General features: G+C 32.6%; 1 protein-coding gene across 2 annotated transcripts in view; it reads right to left on the reverse strand.

The window, feature by feature from the left end:
• LOC122631509 (GAS2-like protein pickled eggs) overlaps nucleotides 1-20,677 on the reverse strand; it is a 78,900-nt gene that overhangs the window by 46,800 nt on the left and 11,423 nt on the right. For both annotated transcript variants that reach the window (XM_043817269.1, XM_043817268.1), the window contains exon 3: nucleotides 16,069-16,258. In XM_043817269.1, coding sequence (XP_043673204.1) covers nucleotides 16,069-16,239 — 171 coding nt within the window. In that variant the 5' untranslated portion in view covers nucleotides 16,240-16,258. The remainder of the gene's footprint in view (nucleotides 1-16,068; nucleotides 16,259-20,677) is intronic.

Raw genomic sequence — 20,677 nt, forward strand, 5'->3', positions numbered from 1 at the left:
AAAAAAAAAAAGAAAGAAAGAAAGATTCCTTCGTTTATTTTCACAAATTATATTTAATATATCTCGTCTAAGTTTATTAGATTTTTATTCGAACGAACGATCTAACGTGACTAATTCTAATGATACGTATATATGAAATTCAACTGATACTGGAATAAAATGATTAAAAAAAACAGAAAAAGAAAACGACAAAAAAAAAAAAGAAAAAAAGAAAAAGAGAAAGAGAGAGAGAGAGAGAGAAAGAGAGCAGACAAGATAGAAAGAAAATAGAAATTCAATGCTACGAATAATTTCTACGTCCTGTCGTTGCGTTGGTTTCTAACGAGCTTGCGCTTAGAAAATCGTTCGTCGTCGGTAATTAATTATTAAAACGGCAATGCCGGAGACGGCTCGTTCTCTGTCTTTTCATTCGCGTGTTCCGACAACGACGACGTTGTAAAAAAAAGAAAAAGAGAGAGAGAGAGAGAGAGAGAGAGAGAGAGAGAGAGAGAGAGAGAGAGAGAGTAAGAAAAGAAAAAAGAAGAAAAATAGAGGAAAGAAGAGAGGAAAGAGGAGGGAAAGAGCGGAGCAACGATCCATCGTGGAGGGTTCCAACTTCTTCGTAAAACCTTTCACCGGGTACGCACGCACGCACGCACGCACGCACGCACGTACATACACACGTACGTTTTGTAAGAACGCACGTAGATACGCATGCATGTACGCACACACGAAAGAAATTCTCTTTCTCTCTTTTTTCTTTAAACCTTGGCTACTAACACGCGTACATGAACAGACTCGCTATACAACGAGACGTGAATCTTCGATCAAGCGTTTCGTTTTATTCTCTCTCACAATACTTAATTTATTATTGTTGTTATTGTTATCATTGTTATTATTATTATCATCATTATTATTATTATTATTATTACTATTATTATTATTATTGTTGTTGTTGTTGTTGTTGTTGTTATTGTTGTTATTATTATTTCGATATATCTTGCTATCCTCTTTCACAGTTCATTTTAATTGTTCCTCCCTATTTTGGGACTTACTCCATTAAAATATGTATGCATAATCATAAAAAGAAAAAAGAAAAAATATTTCTCTCTCTCTCTCTCTCTCTCTCTCTTTCTCTCTCTCCCCTTTCGTCCTTGTCACTTTTTGAAACTTAATCAAAAACGATCGAGACTAATTAGTGATTTAATCGAGTACGCGGATCCCTCTCGAGACACACATACACATACACGCGCACATAAAGAGAGGGAGAGAGACAAGATATTGAATTTTATTATCGAAGGACGAAATCTCTCGATCGTATGCCGATCGATATCATCGATCGCGAGTCGGTGTGCTTTGATCCTCTCCTCGTAACCTTTAACCGTAAGAATATTATTCATATATGTGCTTACGTACATACATGTGTGTATGTGTGTGTATGTATGTATATACATTATACGTTTGCTCGCACAAGATGCACACGTTTAACGTCGAGAAACGATGATCGAAATAGATGATCGATTGCTGAACTCTACCATGCAACCTCCTATGCAAATTAATTTATTATCATCCTCGAGTGAACTCTCGATTAATCGACGTGTTAAAACTTTTATTATATTTTCAATAATTCACTCTAATTAATTATATCCCGTATCAAACGATTGATTCAATAATTTTTAATATAAATTTTACGTTTTAAAGTACGAGCAAAAAACTTGACGAAAATTTGAAAATAACCCCTTTGGAAATTCTATACAATAATAAAATGTATTCGAATGAATTATGAAATATGTATAAAATTATACGATAAATAAATGTAAATATATATATATATATATATATAATACTTGTTTTTTTAATTTTCTTTATATATAAAATTTTATCAGAATCGTATCTAATTTATTCTTTAAACGTTCGTGAATCGATTTCAACGTTTGTACGTATATATATTATACCCTTGAAAATTCGTCGGACATCGATCGTCCTGTTCGTATTCGAAACGCGCACGCTCGAAACATTTCGCAAAGGCGAAGCTACCGTACGTGGGATCGGGCAAAGCCGAATATTTCAAAGATTCCAATAACATCTCGGCGCCCTGATCGAGCCAGGAATGCAAGTACGTGGGCCACGAAGCGAACGAGGAGACCGAGTGCATATAGTCAGCTCGCGTGCCAGTCTTCGAATGTAAGCAAAGTTCAAACAAACGCGCGTTTGCGTCTGCGCAACATATACATACACTTTTCTATCCTTGTTTCATCAAGAATTTATTTTTACTCGAGAATCTCTTCGAATTTTCAATCAGTGCGTTAAAAATGTCAACACGTGCGCGTGTCTCTCTTTCTCTCTCTCTCTCTCTTTTTCATTCTTAATACTAAAATAATTTTCTCTTTTCTTACCTTAAACGAACACATCGTAATATCTCAAATTGTTAATATCGAACTAGAAAATAATATAAATTCCTACGTTAAAAATGTTCTAAAACTTTCTCCTCCGTTAGAATTTCGAACGACGACAACTTGGTAAAATTTAATTAATAATACATTATAAAATTTTTATAAACCACCAATGTTAAAATTGTCGAAAGTTTTATGATGCCCTTCCGCTAAAATTCCATTATCAAAATTTTAACATAAATTATTCGAAATACGCATTGCACGTGTATACATAATATTAAATAATTAAATAATTCTATCGTCCTTCAAATTTACTATCGGTTTTACTATCTCGTTATTGTTCTCGACAAAAGAAAAAAAAAAAAAAAAAAAAAAAGGAAAAGAAAAAGAAAAATCTTTTGAAGAAAGGGTGGATCCATCGTCACGTTTCTCTCGCACGTGTAACTCATAAGGCCTAGGCCTTATGCGTAGCCCTGTTTTACGCACAGCCGGTCTGTCCCCGAACGCACACACTCGTAAAAAATCATATCTAACAGCATCCGGTCGTCATCGTCCTACTCTCTCTCTCTTCTTCTCTATACAAACCAGCTACCATACCATTGCTACCATCCCAACGGTATAATATAGAGATTAGAACACGCACGCTCGACGATGACTCTACAGAAGAGTTATCTTCGCATGAAATTACCAAACGAGACGCGAACGATCAGCGTAACAGGACCATCAAAGTCGTTCTCTCTCTCTCTCTCTCTCTCTCTCTCTCTCTCTCTCTCTCTCTCTCTCTCTCTCTCTCTCTCATTCCGTCTATCTCACTATCTTCACTCAATTACTATGAACGAACAGGGGTAGGTAGCAAAGGGGTATGGAAGAGGGGAAGAGAAATTTTATTTGCCAGAAGATGAGGGCGACACTCGCGTTACTCTCTTCGATCGAATACAGGATCGGCCAAAAGTTCTTAGACTTTAAAATATCGATTAATCTTAGTTACTTAGTTACTTGTCGAGAATATGTTTTACACGATAATTTTTATACGATAATTTTTTTACGATAAATTTTCCGATTACAGAAGATTATAAAAAGAGAGGAGAAAGAGAGCTTAGAAGGAGCGTTAGAATTTTTTTGTTTTTTTTTTTTTTTTTTTTTACGATCTGAAGATGATGACGAAGAAAAGGAAGAAGAAAATTAAAAAAAAAAACAGTAGCCTCGATAAAGGATCGATCTATTCGTTAAAATAATCTGGGAACTTCGTCCTATGTGTAGATCTACGATCGACGATATGATTGTAATTTTTCTTTTTTTTTTTTCTTCTTCTTCTTTTTATTTAGCATCAGTGATAGATTTAGCAAGGTGATAGATTTTTTTTTCGAAGATGATAAGACGTTCGTTTTAACCCTTCCAAAAGATGTTTCAATCATTCTTATCTATGAATAAAGAAAAGAAGAGAGATAGAGAGAGAGAGAGAGAGAAGAAGTAGAAAAAAAAGATTAGATAATAAATCTTGTCGAGCAATCGAGAGAGAACGGAAGTGACCGCAAAAAATGTCCTCTTATCGTTTTCGTTTGCTTCGAAAAAAAAAATCGAGAGGTCGTATACATACATAGATATCTAAATATACTTTTTATACCTATATATAGCCACGAGAAAGAAACGTTTGAATGAAAATAATCGATTTGAACGATCGAGCGAAGTTAAAGAAAAAAAAAAGAAAAAAAAAAAGAAAAGAAGGAAAAAGAGAAAAGAAAAGAAAAAAAAAAAAAGCAGCCAGAGAAAAAATACAAAAATACAAATCGTATATACGTACTTATCTAAGAACATACGCGGAATAAGAAATTAGATATTCTTTTCTTCTGACAGAAAATCGATTAGGAAGACGATCACGTAGGGTTTAGGTGCTGCCTGCCACGCGACGTGATTTAAAAACTCTTTGTGATAACGTTTAATTCATTCTCTTTGATCGAAGGGAATAAAAAGGATGAATCAAGGGATAAAATAGAAGTGTCATTGTACAAATGGTTATTGTTGTAACAACTGTGCTTTGAGAATCACTGGTAAGAAAAGAGGAAGATGAGAGAAAAAGAGAGAAAGAACAAAAGAGAGAAAGAGAGAGAGAGAGAGAGAGAGAAGTGGCGCATATGTTAATATGCCCGACAGATGAGTCGACCGGCAGCAGGATGTCACATTACGTGGCCTATGACCCTCTCGAAACGTCTCTTCCAGCTACTACTACTACTACTATTATTACTGCTACTACGAAAAAGAGAGAGAGAGAGAGAGAGAGAGAGAGAGAGAGAGAGAGAAATACTCTTAATGAAAATGGTCGTTGCACATTCTACATTATAAATTGGTCCTTGTTAAAACCATTCCGCTGTCTTCTCTATCTCACTCTCTCTTTTTCTTTCTCTTTCTCTCTCTCTCTCTCTCTCTCTCTCTCTCTCTCTCTCTCTCTCTCTCTCTCTCTCTGTATTTATCTATCTATCTCTCAACACTTTTCAACAACACAATTATTTTTATCTTTCATTTTAATTCCTCTTTGCTATCATATTTCTTAATACAACAAGAACGGACCAAAAGCTCCTAAGTGAATTTTTCTCAAATCGATAAATCCTCTTCGATTCAAGAACTACTCTTAATATCTCTGTACTGTTTTACAACGTGGAATGAAAAAAAAGGAGAGAAAGAAATTTGTCTTAAAAAAAAAAAAAAAAAGAACAAACGAATAAAAAGAAAATATTTCGAAAAAAATCGATCGACGTTTAAACTTCGTACACGGAGAACTTTCGTATGGCAGACCTTTAAGAATTTTAACGATCCTTGGAAAAAGAAATAAAAATGAAACATAAAAGAGAGAGAGAGAGAGAGAGAGAGAGAAAGAAAGAGAAAAGCAACAAGTGTGGTTTACATGGAACGAAACGGAAACATTATTACAGATTTTGTTTCTGCAAAACTCGAGGAACAGTGTAATGCGTCGAAATAGAAATGAAATTTAATAGCACGATCGTTTAACGTTAAGAATCTTATCTCTGTAAGGTTCGTTGTAACGAAACTGAGAGGCCGTTATCGTTAACTTAATTGACCGAACGTTATAATCGACATTCGCCCTGAAACGACAGGCCATTCGTAAAACGAGCTCTCGAGTATTATGCGTTTCGTTCTCTCTCTCTCTCTCTCTCTCTCTCTCTCTCTCTCTCTCTCTCTCTCTCTCTGTCTTTCTCTCTCTATCTCTCTCGTTTTACTCTATCGATTCTATCGGACCGTTATTTTGCCACGACGTGACAGCGCCTTTATAAGAAGAAAAGAACTATGGCCATACATGTGAACTACGATTAGAAATATACCGGATTAAATGGAAAATATATTATAGAGGGTGGCACGTATACATAATTATTATGTGTTACAAATTGTTCTCCGTTTCGATATAATCGAGAAAAAAAAAAGAAAGAGAAGAAAAGAAAAAAACTTTTTCAAAACGCGAAAAGTCGACTTTCTACTTCCTTTCATTCGCATTTAATTATCAAAAAGAAAGGGGAATAATAAGATTGAACAAAAAAAAAAAAAAAAAAAAGAAAGGGGGCAATGTAACGTTTCATCGTTTATAATTTCAATCGTAGTCCGTTCTTACTTACGAATTAAAACGCGAATTCTTTTCTTTCTTGAAGAAAAAAAAAAAAAGGAAAGAGAAATCCAAAAAAAGATAAAAAGAAGAAGAAGAAAAAATTACACATTAGTTTTTATACCGGAAGGACTTTTTTTTTTTTTTTTTTTCATAACATTCATTTATGAGGGTCAATCAGATGCAGAAGAAGGAACGAAAAGAAAGAAAGAAAAAAAAAAAAAGAAAAGAAAAGAAAACAAGAAGAAGAAAAAAGAAGAATTCATTATCGATAATCACAATTGGTTTTGATTTGTAACGTTCCGGTTGTGTCACCCTGTATAATCTTATTATATATATATACATATATATCATTTGTCAGGAGGGACGAATAAGTTGAAAGACACGAAAGCGATAGGATAGTACGAAAAGGAACATGAACGTACATTAATTACGAGTAGCACCGCGATATCTCCTTCCTCTCCGCTGCCATAATTGCTCTCAATTGCTTAATGGTCGCTTAACGTCGATTACTTGCTCTCCGATACCCGATGAAAAAGAGAGACAGAGACAGAGACAGGGAAAGAGTGAGATAGAGAAAGAGAGAGAGAGAGAGAGAGAGATAAATAGAGAAAGACAGATGAGAGGGGAAGAGAAAAGTTTGCTTTCGTCCGACTGAATTATCGTTCCTTTATCTCGAGCGTCAGGTAAATTAATAGCTAACGAATTCCAGAACGACATGGGCGATAGCAATAAGCGTTTCCTAGTCATTCGCTATAAGGCAACATAGAATATTGAATGATATGCGAGGATGAAAAAAAGCAAGAGAAAAAGAAACAAACAAAAAAGAAGAAAAAAAAAAAAGATAAAACATGCTAGAAGTGGACACCTTTCGATCGCGATTCGCTCTTTATCTCGATCTTTTATTCTATTATCTTGAAACTATTAATCAAATAGTCCTCGAATTGTCCTCTCGTGTCTCCGTTATTTTCTAAATCGGAAACTAGGAGACTAAGTTGTATATACATATATATATATATGATATTAACTAGTAGATAAGTTTGTGTGCGTTTAGATTTTTTGTATGAAATTTATGAATTCATGAATTTTTCTTTTTTCTTTTTTTTTTTTTACATGTAATGAAATGACCAAACGTATTATACGAATTAGTAGAATTGAAATAAAATTTCTACGTATTTATATAATTTATCCTACATCGAGTATATAACAAATTAAACTCTCCGATCTTATTAAAAACTATAATACGATAATTTAGCCGATCGGCGCCGGAAAGAAAAAGTCAAAAGTCGCATTGAGACTTAAATCGTCTAAAAAAAAAAAAAGAAGAAAAAAAACAGAGAGAGAGAGAGAGAGAGAGAGCAAGAGATAGACAAAAAAAACCATCGCCCTAAAACAAACGAATTTTTTTTTCGCACGAGATCATTCACCTCGAACGAGAAACGACACGAGTCGTCGCATCTCGTCTCTCTTTCTCTCTCTCTATCTCTCTTTATCGCTCGTTTTCAACCAAAATGCCGTGTACTTTCCATGGCTAATCCGTCTCGACGCTCGTTTGAAGCCAGACTTGTCACGTTTCAACAATTCGGAAGTGTAACAAAGACCTTCTCTTGCTACTTTTTTCTTTCTCTCCGTTTCCTGTCTATCTCTTTTTCTCTCTCTCTTTTCCTTAATATTTCTGCTATCAAAAAATATACCGACACCCACGATTGTCGAAAAAATTTAATAGAGCATCTAGTACCTCAAATCTATTTACAAAATAAAATATACCTTTGCCATAATTAATTAATTAATTAATTAATTAAGTAAATCAACAAATTTGTTGCTTTGGACTTTACGAAAGTATCGATTACGATCGTGATAATCGATTAATTAATAAATCGAATAATCATTCCAAACAATTATTTATCGCCATTTTTTTTTTCCTTTTAACTAACACCTAAAGATTACGATTATCTGAAATGATTTATTCATTAAATTAATTAATCAATCCGAAAACAAAATCTCTTTATTTTTTCTTATCGACGTTTACTTTAATTGACACATAAATATTATAATTATCCAATATAATTAATGAAATAATTTCAAAACAATTAATAATCATTGATATAGATTGTTTTCTTTGACTATACAACATCGTCGATTACAATTATCTAACATGATTAATTAATTAAATAATTAATTACATGATAAATTTCAAAATAATTATGAAAATAATATTGATATCTAGTTCTTTTTTTTTTCAAAAGTTTAAAAGTATTGTCTTGCAACGAATGAGACAGAGACAGAGACAGAGAGATCAAGAAATAACACGAAAAGAAGTCGTAATACAAAGCGTCGTTTTCAGTAGCACGACAGCATGATTCCGTTGTTGGCATTAAAACGCGATGGAAATAAATGCCATGCCATGGTTAGAATATATCCTTCGGAAGATCGGCCTGGCGCCCACACGATTTCTCTTCGTCTATTTTCGTCCTCTTGTTTTTCCAGTACAACCCCTGCCACGTCGAGAGAAAACTGTCTAAGGGAGACAGAGTAAAAGAGAGAGAAAGAGAGAACGAGAGAAAGAAAGAGTAAGAGTGAGAGTGAGAATGAGAGTGAGAGTAAGACTGAGAGAGAGAGAGAGAGAGAAAGAGAAAGTAAGTATATTTATAGGACTGGTGGATGAGAAAAGGACCGGATGGAAGGACGCGAACGTTTAATTCGATCTTAGGGATCATAAAAATAACTAGACGCATTCTTCGTATTCCCGTTCCGTAGAACTCGTGAAAGAAGAAAAAAAAAGTAAATAAATAAATAAATAAATGAAAGAAAGGAAAAAGAAATGAAGAGATAACGAAAAATTTCTAATAAACGATTTAAGGACGATTTAATTTTTTCTATAATCGGATAAGATATAATCGCTCGTATGTCGTATATTAAAAATGTTTGCATCAGTTTGACATCGTCAACTACGATGTTCCTCTTATCGAATGTATTAATTAATTATTAATTGTACTTCTTTCCTTAGGTCGAATATAAAATGAAAAATATGAAAAAAAAAAAAACAAAAAAAAAAGAGAGAGAAAAGATATTTCTTCTCGATAAACTTCGATCGAATCGTATTAATTCTTTTGCTACATATGTTATGTTTGTTTTCGTAAAGTTTCAAAGTTCTCGACGCAATTGTATGTGACCATTGAAAACACGAGGAATGAAAAGATCTAAAAAACAAATTAAAAAATAAGAAATAAAAAAAAAACAGAAAACAACAAGAAAATCCTTACTCCAATCAATCGAATTGCATTATTTTTGTGGTATATATAAAATTCTTCTATTTTCTGCAGTTCGATTGATGCATAATTAATTTTTTTTTTTTTTTTTTTTTTTTTTTTTTTTTTTGAAAATACGAGAGTAGGAATTTACTCGACGACAGTAAAAGAACGATACGACGATATGAAAATAATATCTTATTACATGAAAGGGAATAAAGCGTAGCGAGAAGGAACGAGAGTGAAATCCCTTTATTTTCATTTCCTTCCGCAAACAAACAAGTTCCTTGGACTGTTAACTCCGCTGCGAAGCGATTCGAATAATTCGAGGAATTTTCTACTTCGTACCGTACATAAATAATACAGACATGCACGCATGCGTATAGCGAAGTACGTAAGTACCAAACTATGTATAAAAATCAATGATTTAGATCATTGAGAAGATCATTGTTTCTTCAACGAAATTAAATTTATTTCTAAAATCTTAACCCTCTGATATCTTCATATATATATATATATATATATATATAATATATAACATATATATATAAAGAAAAAAAAAAAGAAAACAATTAGAATTAATTCGATGATAAACTCGCGTAGAATTAAACGAAATTAAATCAATTTGCGTAATTAAACTCGAACTAATGTATCTTCACGCAAGATAAATAGATAAATAAATAGATAGATTGATAGAAAGAACGAGAGAGAGAGAGAGAGAGAGAGAGAGAGAGAGAGAGAGAGAGAGAGAGAGAGAGAGAGAACACGAAGTACATATTTTAAGTATTTTAATTTGTAATTTCTCCAAAGAATTAAACGATCGCAGTTTACATTACGTATCGTCTAGAATAATAATAATAAATAAGTTCTCGACCTCGATGGAGTCACCATAAATTCTAATTCCTTACTGTGAAGTCTTTCTCGTGTAGAGAAGAAATTGTGAAGGGGAGAAGAGAGGGGAACGGGGGAGGTAGGGGGAATGGGGTGAGAAAGAGAGAAAGAGAGAAAGAGAGAGAGAGAGAGAGAGAGAGAAAGAGAGATTGGGTTCAAGCAAGAAGATGGTGACAATTGCTGTTAATTAATCGAGAACGAAGGAGCCACGCTCGGTTAGTATTACTCTGATAATAATTCTTTCGTGGAATTAACTTCGTGTCTGAATCTCGCGAAGATCATTTTTCTTTTTTCTATCCACACGTAAAAAGGAACACAAGACACGTAAAATATACATATTGATATTGAGTCGAAACGAGACTAACTCTTAACGAGACCTCGTCTTTAAAAAAATTTCCATCAATTTCTTGAAAAAAAAAAAAAAAAAGAAAAGAAAGAAATCGTTTTCTAAGTTCGAATTTATTTACCAATTACCATCCTCTCGATCCAATATCAACGAAGAGATTCTTTACTGCTTCTGTTTTCTATAAAGAAAAGAAAGAAAAAAGAAAAAACTCTCGCTATTTACGATTCCTTCGGTTCAGAAAGAAATGTTCCGTTCTTTTTTCTTTTTTTTTTTTTTTCTTTCTTAATTTTGTGTTCAAAGAACACAATTATACACAGTCATACAAAGAACACAAAATTAAATAATAAAAAAAAAATCTAACATTTGTCATCTCGATCTCTCATACTGCGATAATTAATTAAAAGATATTTCGAGTTAAGTCACAAAAATAAATTTCATGTATCGACGATAAATACTATTTGCTTGAGTATGTGGATATATTCTATTATAAAGATACGTATACTTTTTTTTGTCTTTTGTATGCGTATACATATATATATATATATATATATGTGTATATATAATGTATATATACGTATATAAGTATATAATACTTTACTATCTTTTAGCTTTCGATCTCGTTACACAATGTACTCGAATAGCTCACCTTAAAGATCTCTCGCGAATCTGATTGAAACCAACTAAGAGAAGAAATAGAAATGAAAGAAATGTTAGCGAAACGAGCGACCGTTCGAAAATCGCCTTAGGTATCAATGTTACGGTATTATATATCTACTACTATATACTATCGCTAGAGCAACAACAACACCATCACCATCACCATCACCATCACCAGCACCAGCACCATCGGTGCCGCTGGCAATGCATTTTAAAAGATATCGTCGGACGATTCTCTTATAAGGAGTGAATATCGAGGCGCCTGGTATTTGTCATTTCCGACAGGAAAGCACAATTTACACACACATATATACACACATACATGTACACGTATTTATTTCTTTTTTTTTTTCTTCAGCTTCCCCCTCTCTCTTTCGCTTTATCTCTCTTTATCTTTCTTTGTCTGTTTCTCTCTAATAAAATCTCGATCGAATATATATATATATATATATATATATATATAAAATCGAATAATGTGTATATATATATATATATATACACATACAACATATACAATATATATGTATGTACGTTTTTTCGATCTCTTTGATATCAGCATCCCCCTTCACTCTTCTCTTCTCCCTCGTTTAACACCAGTCTCAAATGTAAAATCGAGTTTAAACCATTTCCCATTTCGATCAATGAAAATTTATGTCGAACGTCTGTAGATACTCTTATAAGAAACGAACGTAAGTAACTACGTACGAATGTATGAACGAATGCGTGACTTTAGTTTAGGTACGTCGTTATTCCTGATCTCGTTTAGATTCTAATGACTTATTTTCAATGATACAAGCGAGAAAACTACTACAGGATTACGACTACTCTTAAACACCGAACGATTTTCCTATCGGCAAGCATAAATAAGAATCTTTTGTATTTATTTTTGTTGAAACATAGAAAGTTTCAAATTGATTTAGTTTAATGACAACGTTCGATTTGAATTGTATCATTTCTCTCTATGTTAATCTAACGTCGACTTCCACAAACCGATCCTAACTAAATCGATATATCTATTCATAATCTTTCTTTTTTTTCTTTTTTGTAGATAAAAGATACAGGAGAGAATATTTCGCATTATCATATATCTATATCTTATATATATATATATATATATATATATATATATATATATATATATGTTTTTTCTTTTCTTAACATTATGAAATATATCAAATCCGAATAACTTTTGAACAGCTCAATTTGTGGACCATTTTTACGGACACATTAATTTATGCGCTGTTAATTAATTTACGAGCAATTTCGCGAAGTGCACTAAAAGTCTCATGAAAATCATTTCGAAAGATTGCATTGGAAATATTTTTTTACAAATTAACGTGCATACCTGCCAAGAGCTAATCTTGCCAATTATCGAGAAGTACCTGCTTACGTACGATCGAAAAGTTGCAACACGATGTTTGAAACAAAAAAACACACACAAAAGAATAGTTACATTTCAATCGAACTGATTTTACGTTGGTAACGATATTGCCCCGACTCTCGAAATATGCAAGGATTATATAAAAAAAAAAAAAACAAAATTTTTCTTTAGTCGCGAGATATTACAAGTTCTATTATAAAAAAAAAAAAAATTAACTACGGAATAAATTGCAGATATAAAATGAAACCGTTGAATAAATTTCAAAAGTTATATTGAATATATCGGTGATCAATGAGAACTTCTGAAGGGAATAAATTTTCATGAAAAAGCAAGAAAACAAAGAAGAAGAAAAGAAGAGAAGAGTAAAAAGAAAACTGATTATCAAAAGCGAAGAAATAAATCTTCTCGGCAAGTTGACACTTTCTCACTAGATAACAAGTTTAAAGTGAGAACGTTATACAGGAAGTGCCTTTGTCCTACTTTTGCTTATTAGCCTTGTCTAAAAGAAGAAAGAAAGAGAGAGAGAGAGAGAGAGAGAGAGAGAGAGAGAGAGAGAGAGAGAGAGAGAGAGAGAGAGAGAAGACGAGAAAAGATGAAAAACTTTTTTAAAAGAAATTTTCTAAAAAAAAAAAACGTAAATCTCTTTCGTATAGATAGCTTCGCAGATAGATATATACGAACACATACGAATATATCAACATATATTTTTATAATAAAATTATCATTTTTCGTTTTATTTCTCGAAAAAAGAAAAAAGATGTGATCAGACGCGTGTGCTACTTTATTTAAAAAAAGAAACAAAGTAGTATAGAGATCACCGGGGGTCCTTCTTATCGTTCATTTGGCGTGATACTTTATTACCATTCCTCCTCCTCCTCCTTCTCCTTCTCTTTCTCCTTCTTCTTCTTCTTCTTCTTCTCCTCTTTTTCTTCCTTCTTTTTTAGCTCCTCACGTTACGGCTCGTAAAGTCGACGCATATGCAAAAGAGACTCCACCCCCACCCTTCTCATCGTTATACTTGCGTACTGAACATTCCAACGTGTTTTATATATATACGTAAATATATATATATACGTATGTATGTATGTATGTATGTATGTATGTATGTATGTATGTATGTATGTATATAAATATTCTATTTCACATACATCCTTATCTTCCCGAAGAAAATCGCTACTAGCGCACCCGAAGTAAATAAGGTCTAACGGTGCGTATATCTCTTTTTTTTTTGGAATAATCAATTTCGAGAACCACGAACCACGTTTTTCCCGTTGGTCTTGCATGTAGAAGAAAAAAAAAAAAAAAAAAGAGAAAGAAAAAAAGAAAGATTATACGACAAGTCGTATTACAATTATTTTTTTTACTTTAATTTGTAACGATAATTATCTATTACTTGTAATACTTGTTTATATCCAATGAGATATATCAAAAATGTAGATAAGAAAATCTTATTTCTTTAAATCGCCGATAATTTCTATTCGCAAAGTTCAAAGTTCAAAGTTACGCTTTAATCGATCCTTCTATATATACGTCTATATATACGTACACATGTATCTTGACGTATAATACATGTAAATAAGGAAGTTGAAATAAATAGAAATTAAATTAAAATCAAAACAGTTTGGTATTGCAACAAAAATTCGATATTACAAATGTCTCCTTCGAGAAGTGCATCGTACGTAATAGCGTAAAATTTTTTTTAAGAGCCTCCTATAATTCATAAAGATAATTACTTGTAATACTTGTTTATCCCAATGAGTTTTATCAGAAATGCAGATAAGAAAATTGTATTTTTTTAAATCGCCGATAATTCCTTCTCGCAAAGTTCAAAGTTCAAAGTTACATTTTAATTGATCTTTCTATATACACACACCATACATGTATCCATACGTACATAGCTAGATGTACACATACACACACACATATATATGTGTGTACATATATATATATATATATATATATATATATATAAACAAGGAAGTTGAAATAAATAGAAACTAAATTAAAACTGAAATAGTTTGGAAACGTATAAAGTTGGGTATTGCAAATGTTGTCCTCCGAGGAGTCCACCACCATACGCAACCACATAAACTTTCTCTAGGGGCCCGCCGCGAGTAGCCAGTTTTATCGTCCTACCTACTCTAAATATTTCTCTGGCATGAATTTATAACGACGACGTGAAGAACGCGCTGATCTCTCGGTCTGCGGCCGCTAATAACGAGCGAGCCTTCGTTCGAGTAAACCAGCAACTCAAACTCTCTCGATATCTGGTATTATACATAAGAGAGGGCCCCCATGATCGAGACCGAGAAGCCGTGGGCATTATGGGCCATGCGCGTTCACATTGTCGGTTCTCTCATGCCGATGAATGGAGCTCGTTTGAGACACCGTATGCTTCGAATAGACTTCCCAGTGTCTCTCGAGTGTCCCTCGTAGATCAGTGAAAGTCTAACGTTAACTTGGCTGCCGTTCGAGAGATCGACTCAAGACCACTCGCTGTGCCTGAGAAACGATGACGATCGATTCGATCCTTCGAGATCGCTCTATTCTTCAAGCTACATAAACCTACGTCCAACGATCCTTCACGTTGTTACATATTCTTCGTAATAAACACGAATCTATGGGGGAGGGAAAAAAAAACGAACAACGTACGAATAAAAAACGTCTTCGAGAAAAATAAAACAGATAACACTGTTTTAAGTATATTACAAAAATTTCGTCGTTTCAATCGTTCATTCGATTATTAACATTGTTAATATGGTTGAAATATGATTTGAAAAGAAAAAAGTCTCTAAGAGAATTGGTGCTTGATGGAAAAATGATTGTTTATATCTCGTATCTAATATATAAACAATATTATATTAAAAGTCTCGTGATGAAAATTCCATCGATGACTCAATCGATCTAATTATCGATTGTTATCGGGACTTTGTTCTATTGTTAAATCGAGTTAGAATAAAATTTATGAAATATTAAGCATAATGAAGAAATTTCGTAACAGTTGTAAAACTTTTCTTTCGCTTTCCTTCCTCCCCCAGGTTTCGTTTGCGTTAAATTCTATCTGAATTCAGGCCACGTAGGGCTAAGAGTTTCCGCTGGACGTCACACGCATCCTCCTTCCTCTCTTTAAACGCGACTGACGCGAGCACGAAGAAAGAAACGCGGTAGCGCATATCCACGTACGACTTTTATGCGCTTCGCCTTTGTGAGTGAATGTGTGTAGTGTTCGTGAATGACGCGTATTCCGACGATTTAATCGTTCAAAAAACCAATGGAATTTTTTATCGACATATTTTTATATATACAAATTATCTATCTTTATATATATATATATATAATTAATAAATATATAGTATATATATATTGCATGTATAATTAATAAATGTATAATATATAAATTATATATAATTAATAAATATATAACATATATATATATATATCAAATATTTGAAAAAATTAAAAATAGTATAGCTATGCATTTACACGAACGATATAATAAATAAATCAATCAATCAATAATTAATCGATTAATTAATTGTTATAGAATATTAATTAATACTGACTTTGCATAATGCCACGCCAGTGTCCAATCGATCCATAAAATTGTCAACATTGATTCTAAGTTCCGGATAAAGTGCATTCAACCATTCGGCCAAGTCCTCCTTCATCGCGACCAAATACTCCTCTGAAGATTTGAAAGGCCTGTAAGGCCTGGCTTCCAGTAGTACCGCCATGATCGATGATTCTTACGATCTGAAAGAACAAATTCACGTTCGTGAATCGGTAAAAAATATATGTTATTAATATATTATATCGATATTACTCGAATTCTTAAAACGAACGAACGAAATATCTCTATTGAATTATTGAACAAACGTTTTTAATACTTTCGAAAAGCTTTCGAAATATCAGGTAGACGAGACCAAAGCTTATAGTCGAACTATTCGAAGAAGTATATAACATACGATCGTATCCTATTAAATAATTCACGATCGATCGATCGAAACTAAACTGTGTCGTGTCAGTCGTTAAAATATCCCCCAACTCAATTATTTGCCCCCACCTACTATCTCTTCCAAACGTGTGACGATTGACGAATATTCTAAATAATCTATAAATAAGTCAAGATTTGCAAGACAATACAGTTTATATATATATATATATATATATATATATATATATATATATATATTATGTGCAGAAAGTGGACCAAAAACTTTTATGATGATTTTAAAAATCTCTCTCTCTCTCTCTCTTACTCTTCGTGATTTAAAAAAAAAAAAAAATAGAAACTTCAATTCAATCTGAAGAACAAAATTATTCTAAAAAGTCTCGATAAAGATCAATTAATTTTTTTTAAATCACCTGGAAGCTTTTGACCTGCCCCGTAAATCTATATAATACATATAAATTATGTATTAAATATATATATATATATATAATTTCTATCTTTATAAACATATATATATATAATATTTGAAAAAATTAGAAATAGCATTGCTATGCGTTTACGCGAACGATATAATAAATCAATCAATCAATCAATCAATCAATAATTAATTGATTAATTAATTGTTATAGAATATTAAAAATTTTTGACCTACTCTATAAATCTATATTATATATATATATATATGTGTGTGTGTGTGCGTGTATGTGCGTGAACACATACAACTCATACAACAAACACAAATGTGGGAAAAATCGTGGAGGAAATTTTTGCCTCGTTAAAGCACCGGTTCTGGCAACCCTAACAAAACCGAAGCGAGACAGCAAAATCGTTTTCAAACGTAATTCGAATACGCTTGCCTGTCACGGTTAGTATTGTCGTATCGTGCAAATATCTGTATGGATAGTGGGCTCCTAAACTAGTCGCATATAAATCTCCATCACTCGTATTGTGCGTTAATGCACCCATATAACATGATATATCATTCTTTCCTTTGGCAATGGAGTGCTTAGGTGAAATGATTTTTCGTTTCATTATGGGCTACCATTTTTGGACGGCATTTAAGTGAGCAACCGTTTGCAAACGACTACTACTGTCACGTATAAAAATGAGAGAATTATATATACACACATATATATATATATATCATCTAGTCCAAGTTTTGTAACCGATCAAGTTCCTAACTCGTTATGCAAAGTCCTTCTATCCGATGCAAATCTCGTTATTCAGACCGGAAAATCATATACATATATATATATATGTATATGTGTGTATATACATATATATCAAAAGTCCCCGTCAATATTTTAATTAACCCTTTTTGACCGACGTAGCTTCTCGTTTAACACGATAACTATTAATACATACACACACACACACATATATATTCAACGATACAGTGCTAAAATGAAATTTTTTTTTATATCGAACTCGGCTTATATATCTGCAATTAATAAAATAATAAAATATTCAAAAATGTAACTTAATATATCGATGAGACTAAAGCATGAATACACACACACACATTGTAGATACGTATCTTAGTTTTTCGAAAGCTCCTTCGATCGAAAGGGCTAGACCGAAAAGTGTGCTTGAATGAGAGAGGAAGAAAAAAAGGAGAACGAAGGAAGAGACGATAACAAAGGATGAAAGAAGGAGACAGACAGAGAGGGAGAAAAAAAATATTAGGAAATGGAAGAAGAAGAGAAAAAATGAAAAATGAAGAAAGAAATATAGTCACGTAGTGCGGTACAAAAGGAAAGAATCATAAAAGTTAGTAAAGAAAAAAGAGATAGAGAAAAGTCGAAGGAGAAAATCTAAACAGCGAGAGAGCGTGATACAACAACACCGATCTTGGATTACGTTTTACAAAAGGTGAATTGTAAAATGTCACAGTTCTCGTGTTTCTCGGTGTTTCTTTCACGCGCGTGATTTATTTCTCAAAAGGTGGAAAAAGAGAAAATAAAAGAGAAGAAAAGAAAGGGAAACCTGAAGAATACGAAGGAAAGATTAGAAACGATTTTCCTGCAAGGATGCAGAGCCGCAGAAATGATTAGATAAAAATTGGAGACTTCGTTTCTTAAAATCTTATGTCTCGTAGCAAACGCGGAAAAAACGAATTTATATATTTGCAACGCAAAAAAAAAAAAAAAACAAGAATAGATAGAAAAAAAAATTTAGGAAAAAAAAATTTTATTCGAGGAAACGGACTGGTTATTTTGAAATCTCATAATATTGAAGTTAGGTCTACAGAAGTGCGTCCTTGAATGAATAAAAAATTATATCTTATGTAATAAATAAAAAAAAAGATCGATAGTAATAAATGTATAAATAATAATAATAATAACGATAACGACGACGACGACGACGACGCTGATAATAATAAAAATAATATTATGAATAATAATAATAATAATAATAATAATAATAATAATAGTAATCAATTAGGAAACGATAAATCGATCTCGATTTATATATTTCTCTCGTAGAACGATTAATAAAGAATTATGTGATCGATTGTGAATTTGAAACGAGATAAAGTGGATTTCGCGATAGATCACCGCTGGATGTCGATATCTCGAATGGTCGCGATAAAACGCGGCAATTCCTACGTATGTTAAATATGTACTTAGGTATGTAGGTGCTAGCTAGTTAATACACGAGAGAGATATTTCACCAATATTATTTTCGAAAGAGATAGATAGATAGATAGATAGATAGATAGATAGATAGATAGATAGATAGATAGATAGAGAGAGAGAGAGAGAGAGAGAGAGAGAGAAATAAAAAAAGAAAAAAGAAGAAAAGGAAAAAGAAAAGAAAGAAAGAAAAAAAAAAGAAAGTAAGTTCGGAGTCGAGTGTTTCGCGCTTCCTGGTTTCTAAATTTATTTAACCGGCCCACTGGTATTTCATGCGCGAGAAGCTCGCTTCCTCGATCGCGATATCGTGATACCGCGATCACAACAAGTCGTGTTATTTCAAATGAGAATAAAGAAAAAGAAAAGAGTGAGAAAATAAGATTAATGAAATAAAAAAAATTAAAAAATTAAAAGTGGGAAGAACGAAGATATGTTTCCTTTCATTCTTTCCTTCTACATAAATTATCGTCGACCTTTTTCTTTTTTTTTTTTTTTTTTTTTTATTATTATTATTATTCGTAACAAAAAAATACAGGACAAGTCCGAAAGATTCTAGACGAGCGTAAAAGTTTCTCTAGATCATTTTAAAAATCGATTACTCTTTCTCGAAAGTTTTCTTTAGGTCAACTTTTTTTTTATTGGATCGTCGAAGATTCTTTTTTTTTCACCTAAGAACTTTCAGCTCAAACTTTATATATATATGTGTGTGTGTTTTCTGGTAATAAATTATTCTTTCTTTCTTCTACATTAATTTTCTACATTAATTTAACGAAGATGAAAAAAAAAAGCCACACACGTACGTGCACAAGCAGCGTAAGTACGTACGCACGCACATACGTAATACGAAATTGGTGAAGAAATCATCTCTTCCTAGTATTTAAATTCCAAAGACACGCCAATCACGTGAATGTTCAGTATCCGCATCGTTTACGATCGTAAAACTTCTGCTTGCTAAAACGAAGAGAAAGTGAAATGACCGATTAAAGAACGCCTATACCTATATACTGTGAAATCCCACGCTTGTTAATATTCAGAAGGATGCGACATATCTATCTATCTCTTTCGCTCTCTAAAAATTAATCGAAAAATCCGAATTCTTGGTAAAACGTAATCCTAAAAAAAAAAAGAGAGAGAGAGAGAGAGAGCGAAGAATAAACTAATTTACTTAAAAGAAATAGATAAGTAAATAAAAAAGAACGAAAAAAAAAATAAAATGTTTTGTATCGGAAATAAAAATAAACGAGTAAAAGAAAAAAAAAAGAAAGAAAAAAAATTAATCGACATTACAATACAACGAAAAATTTGGGAAATTTCGAAAGACCAAATGTTTCGTATCGATAATCGTATGCTAAAACGAGGCAGTTAGTTGTAGCTTCGTTGTTTCTCTTAAGAGGAAAGAGATTTATGGACGATGGGTACGTTGAATCGCGTGGCTTAATGGTATTAAAATGTCCTCTTAAGCCTGTAACGAGAATGAGAAGAAGAAGAAAAAGAATAGGTAGATAGGGACGAGCACGAATAGACTAAGAAGTAAACGAGAAAGAGAGAGAGAGAGAGAGAGAGAGAGAGAGAGAGAGAGAGAGA

Source organism: Vespula pensylvanica, chromosome 9 (assembly GCF_014466175.1).
Source record: "Vespula pensylvanica isolate Volc-1 chromosome 9, ASM1446617v1, whole genome shotgun sequence".
Lineage (NCBI taxonomy): Eukaryota > Metazoa > Arthropoda > Insecta > Hymenoptera > Vespidae > Vespula > Vespula pensylvanica.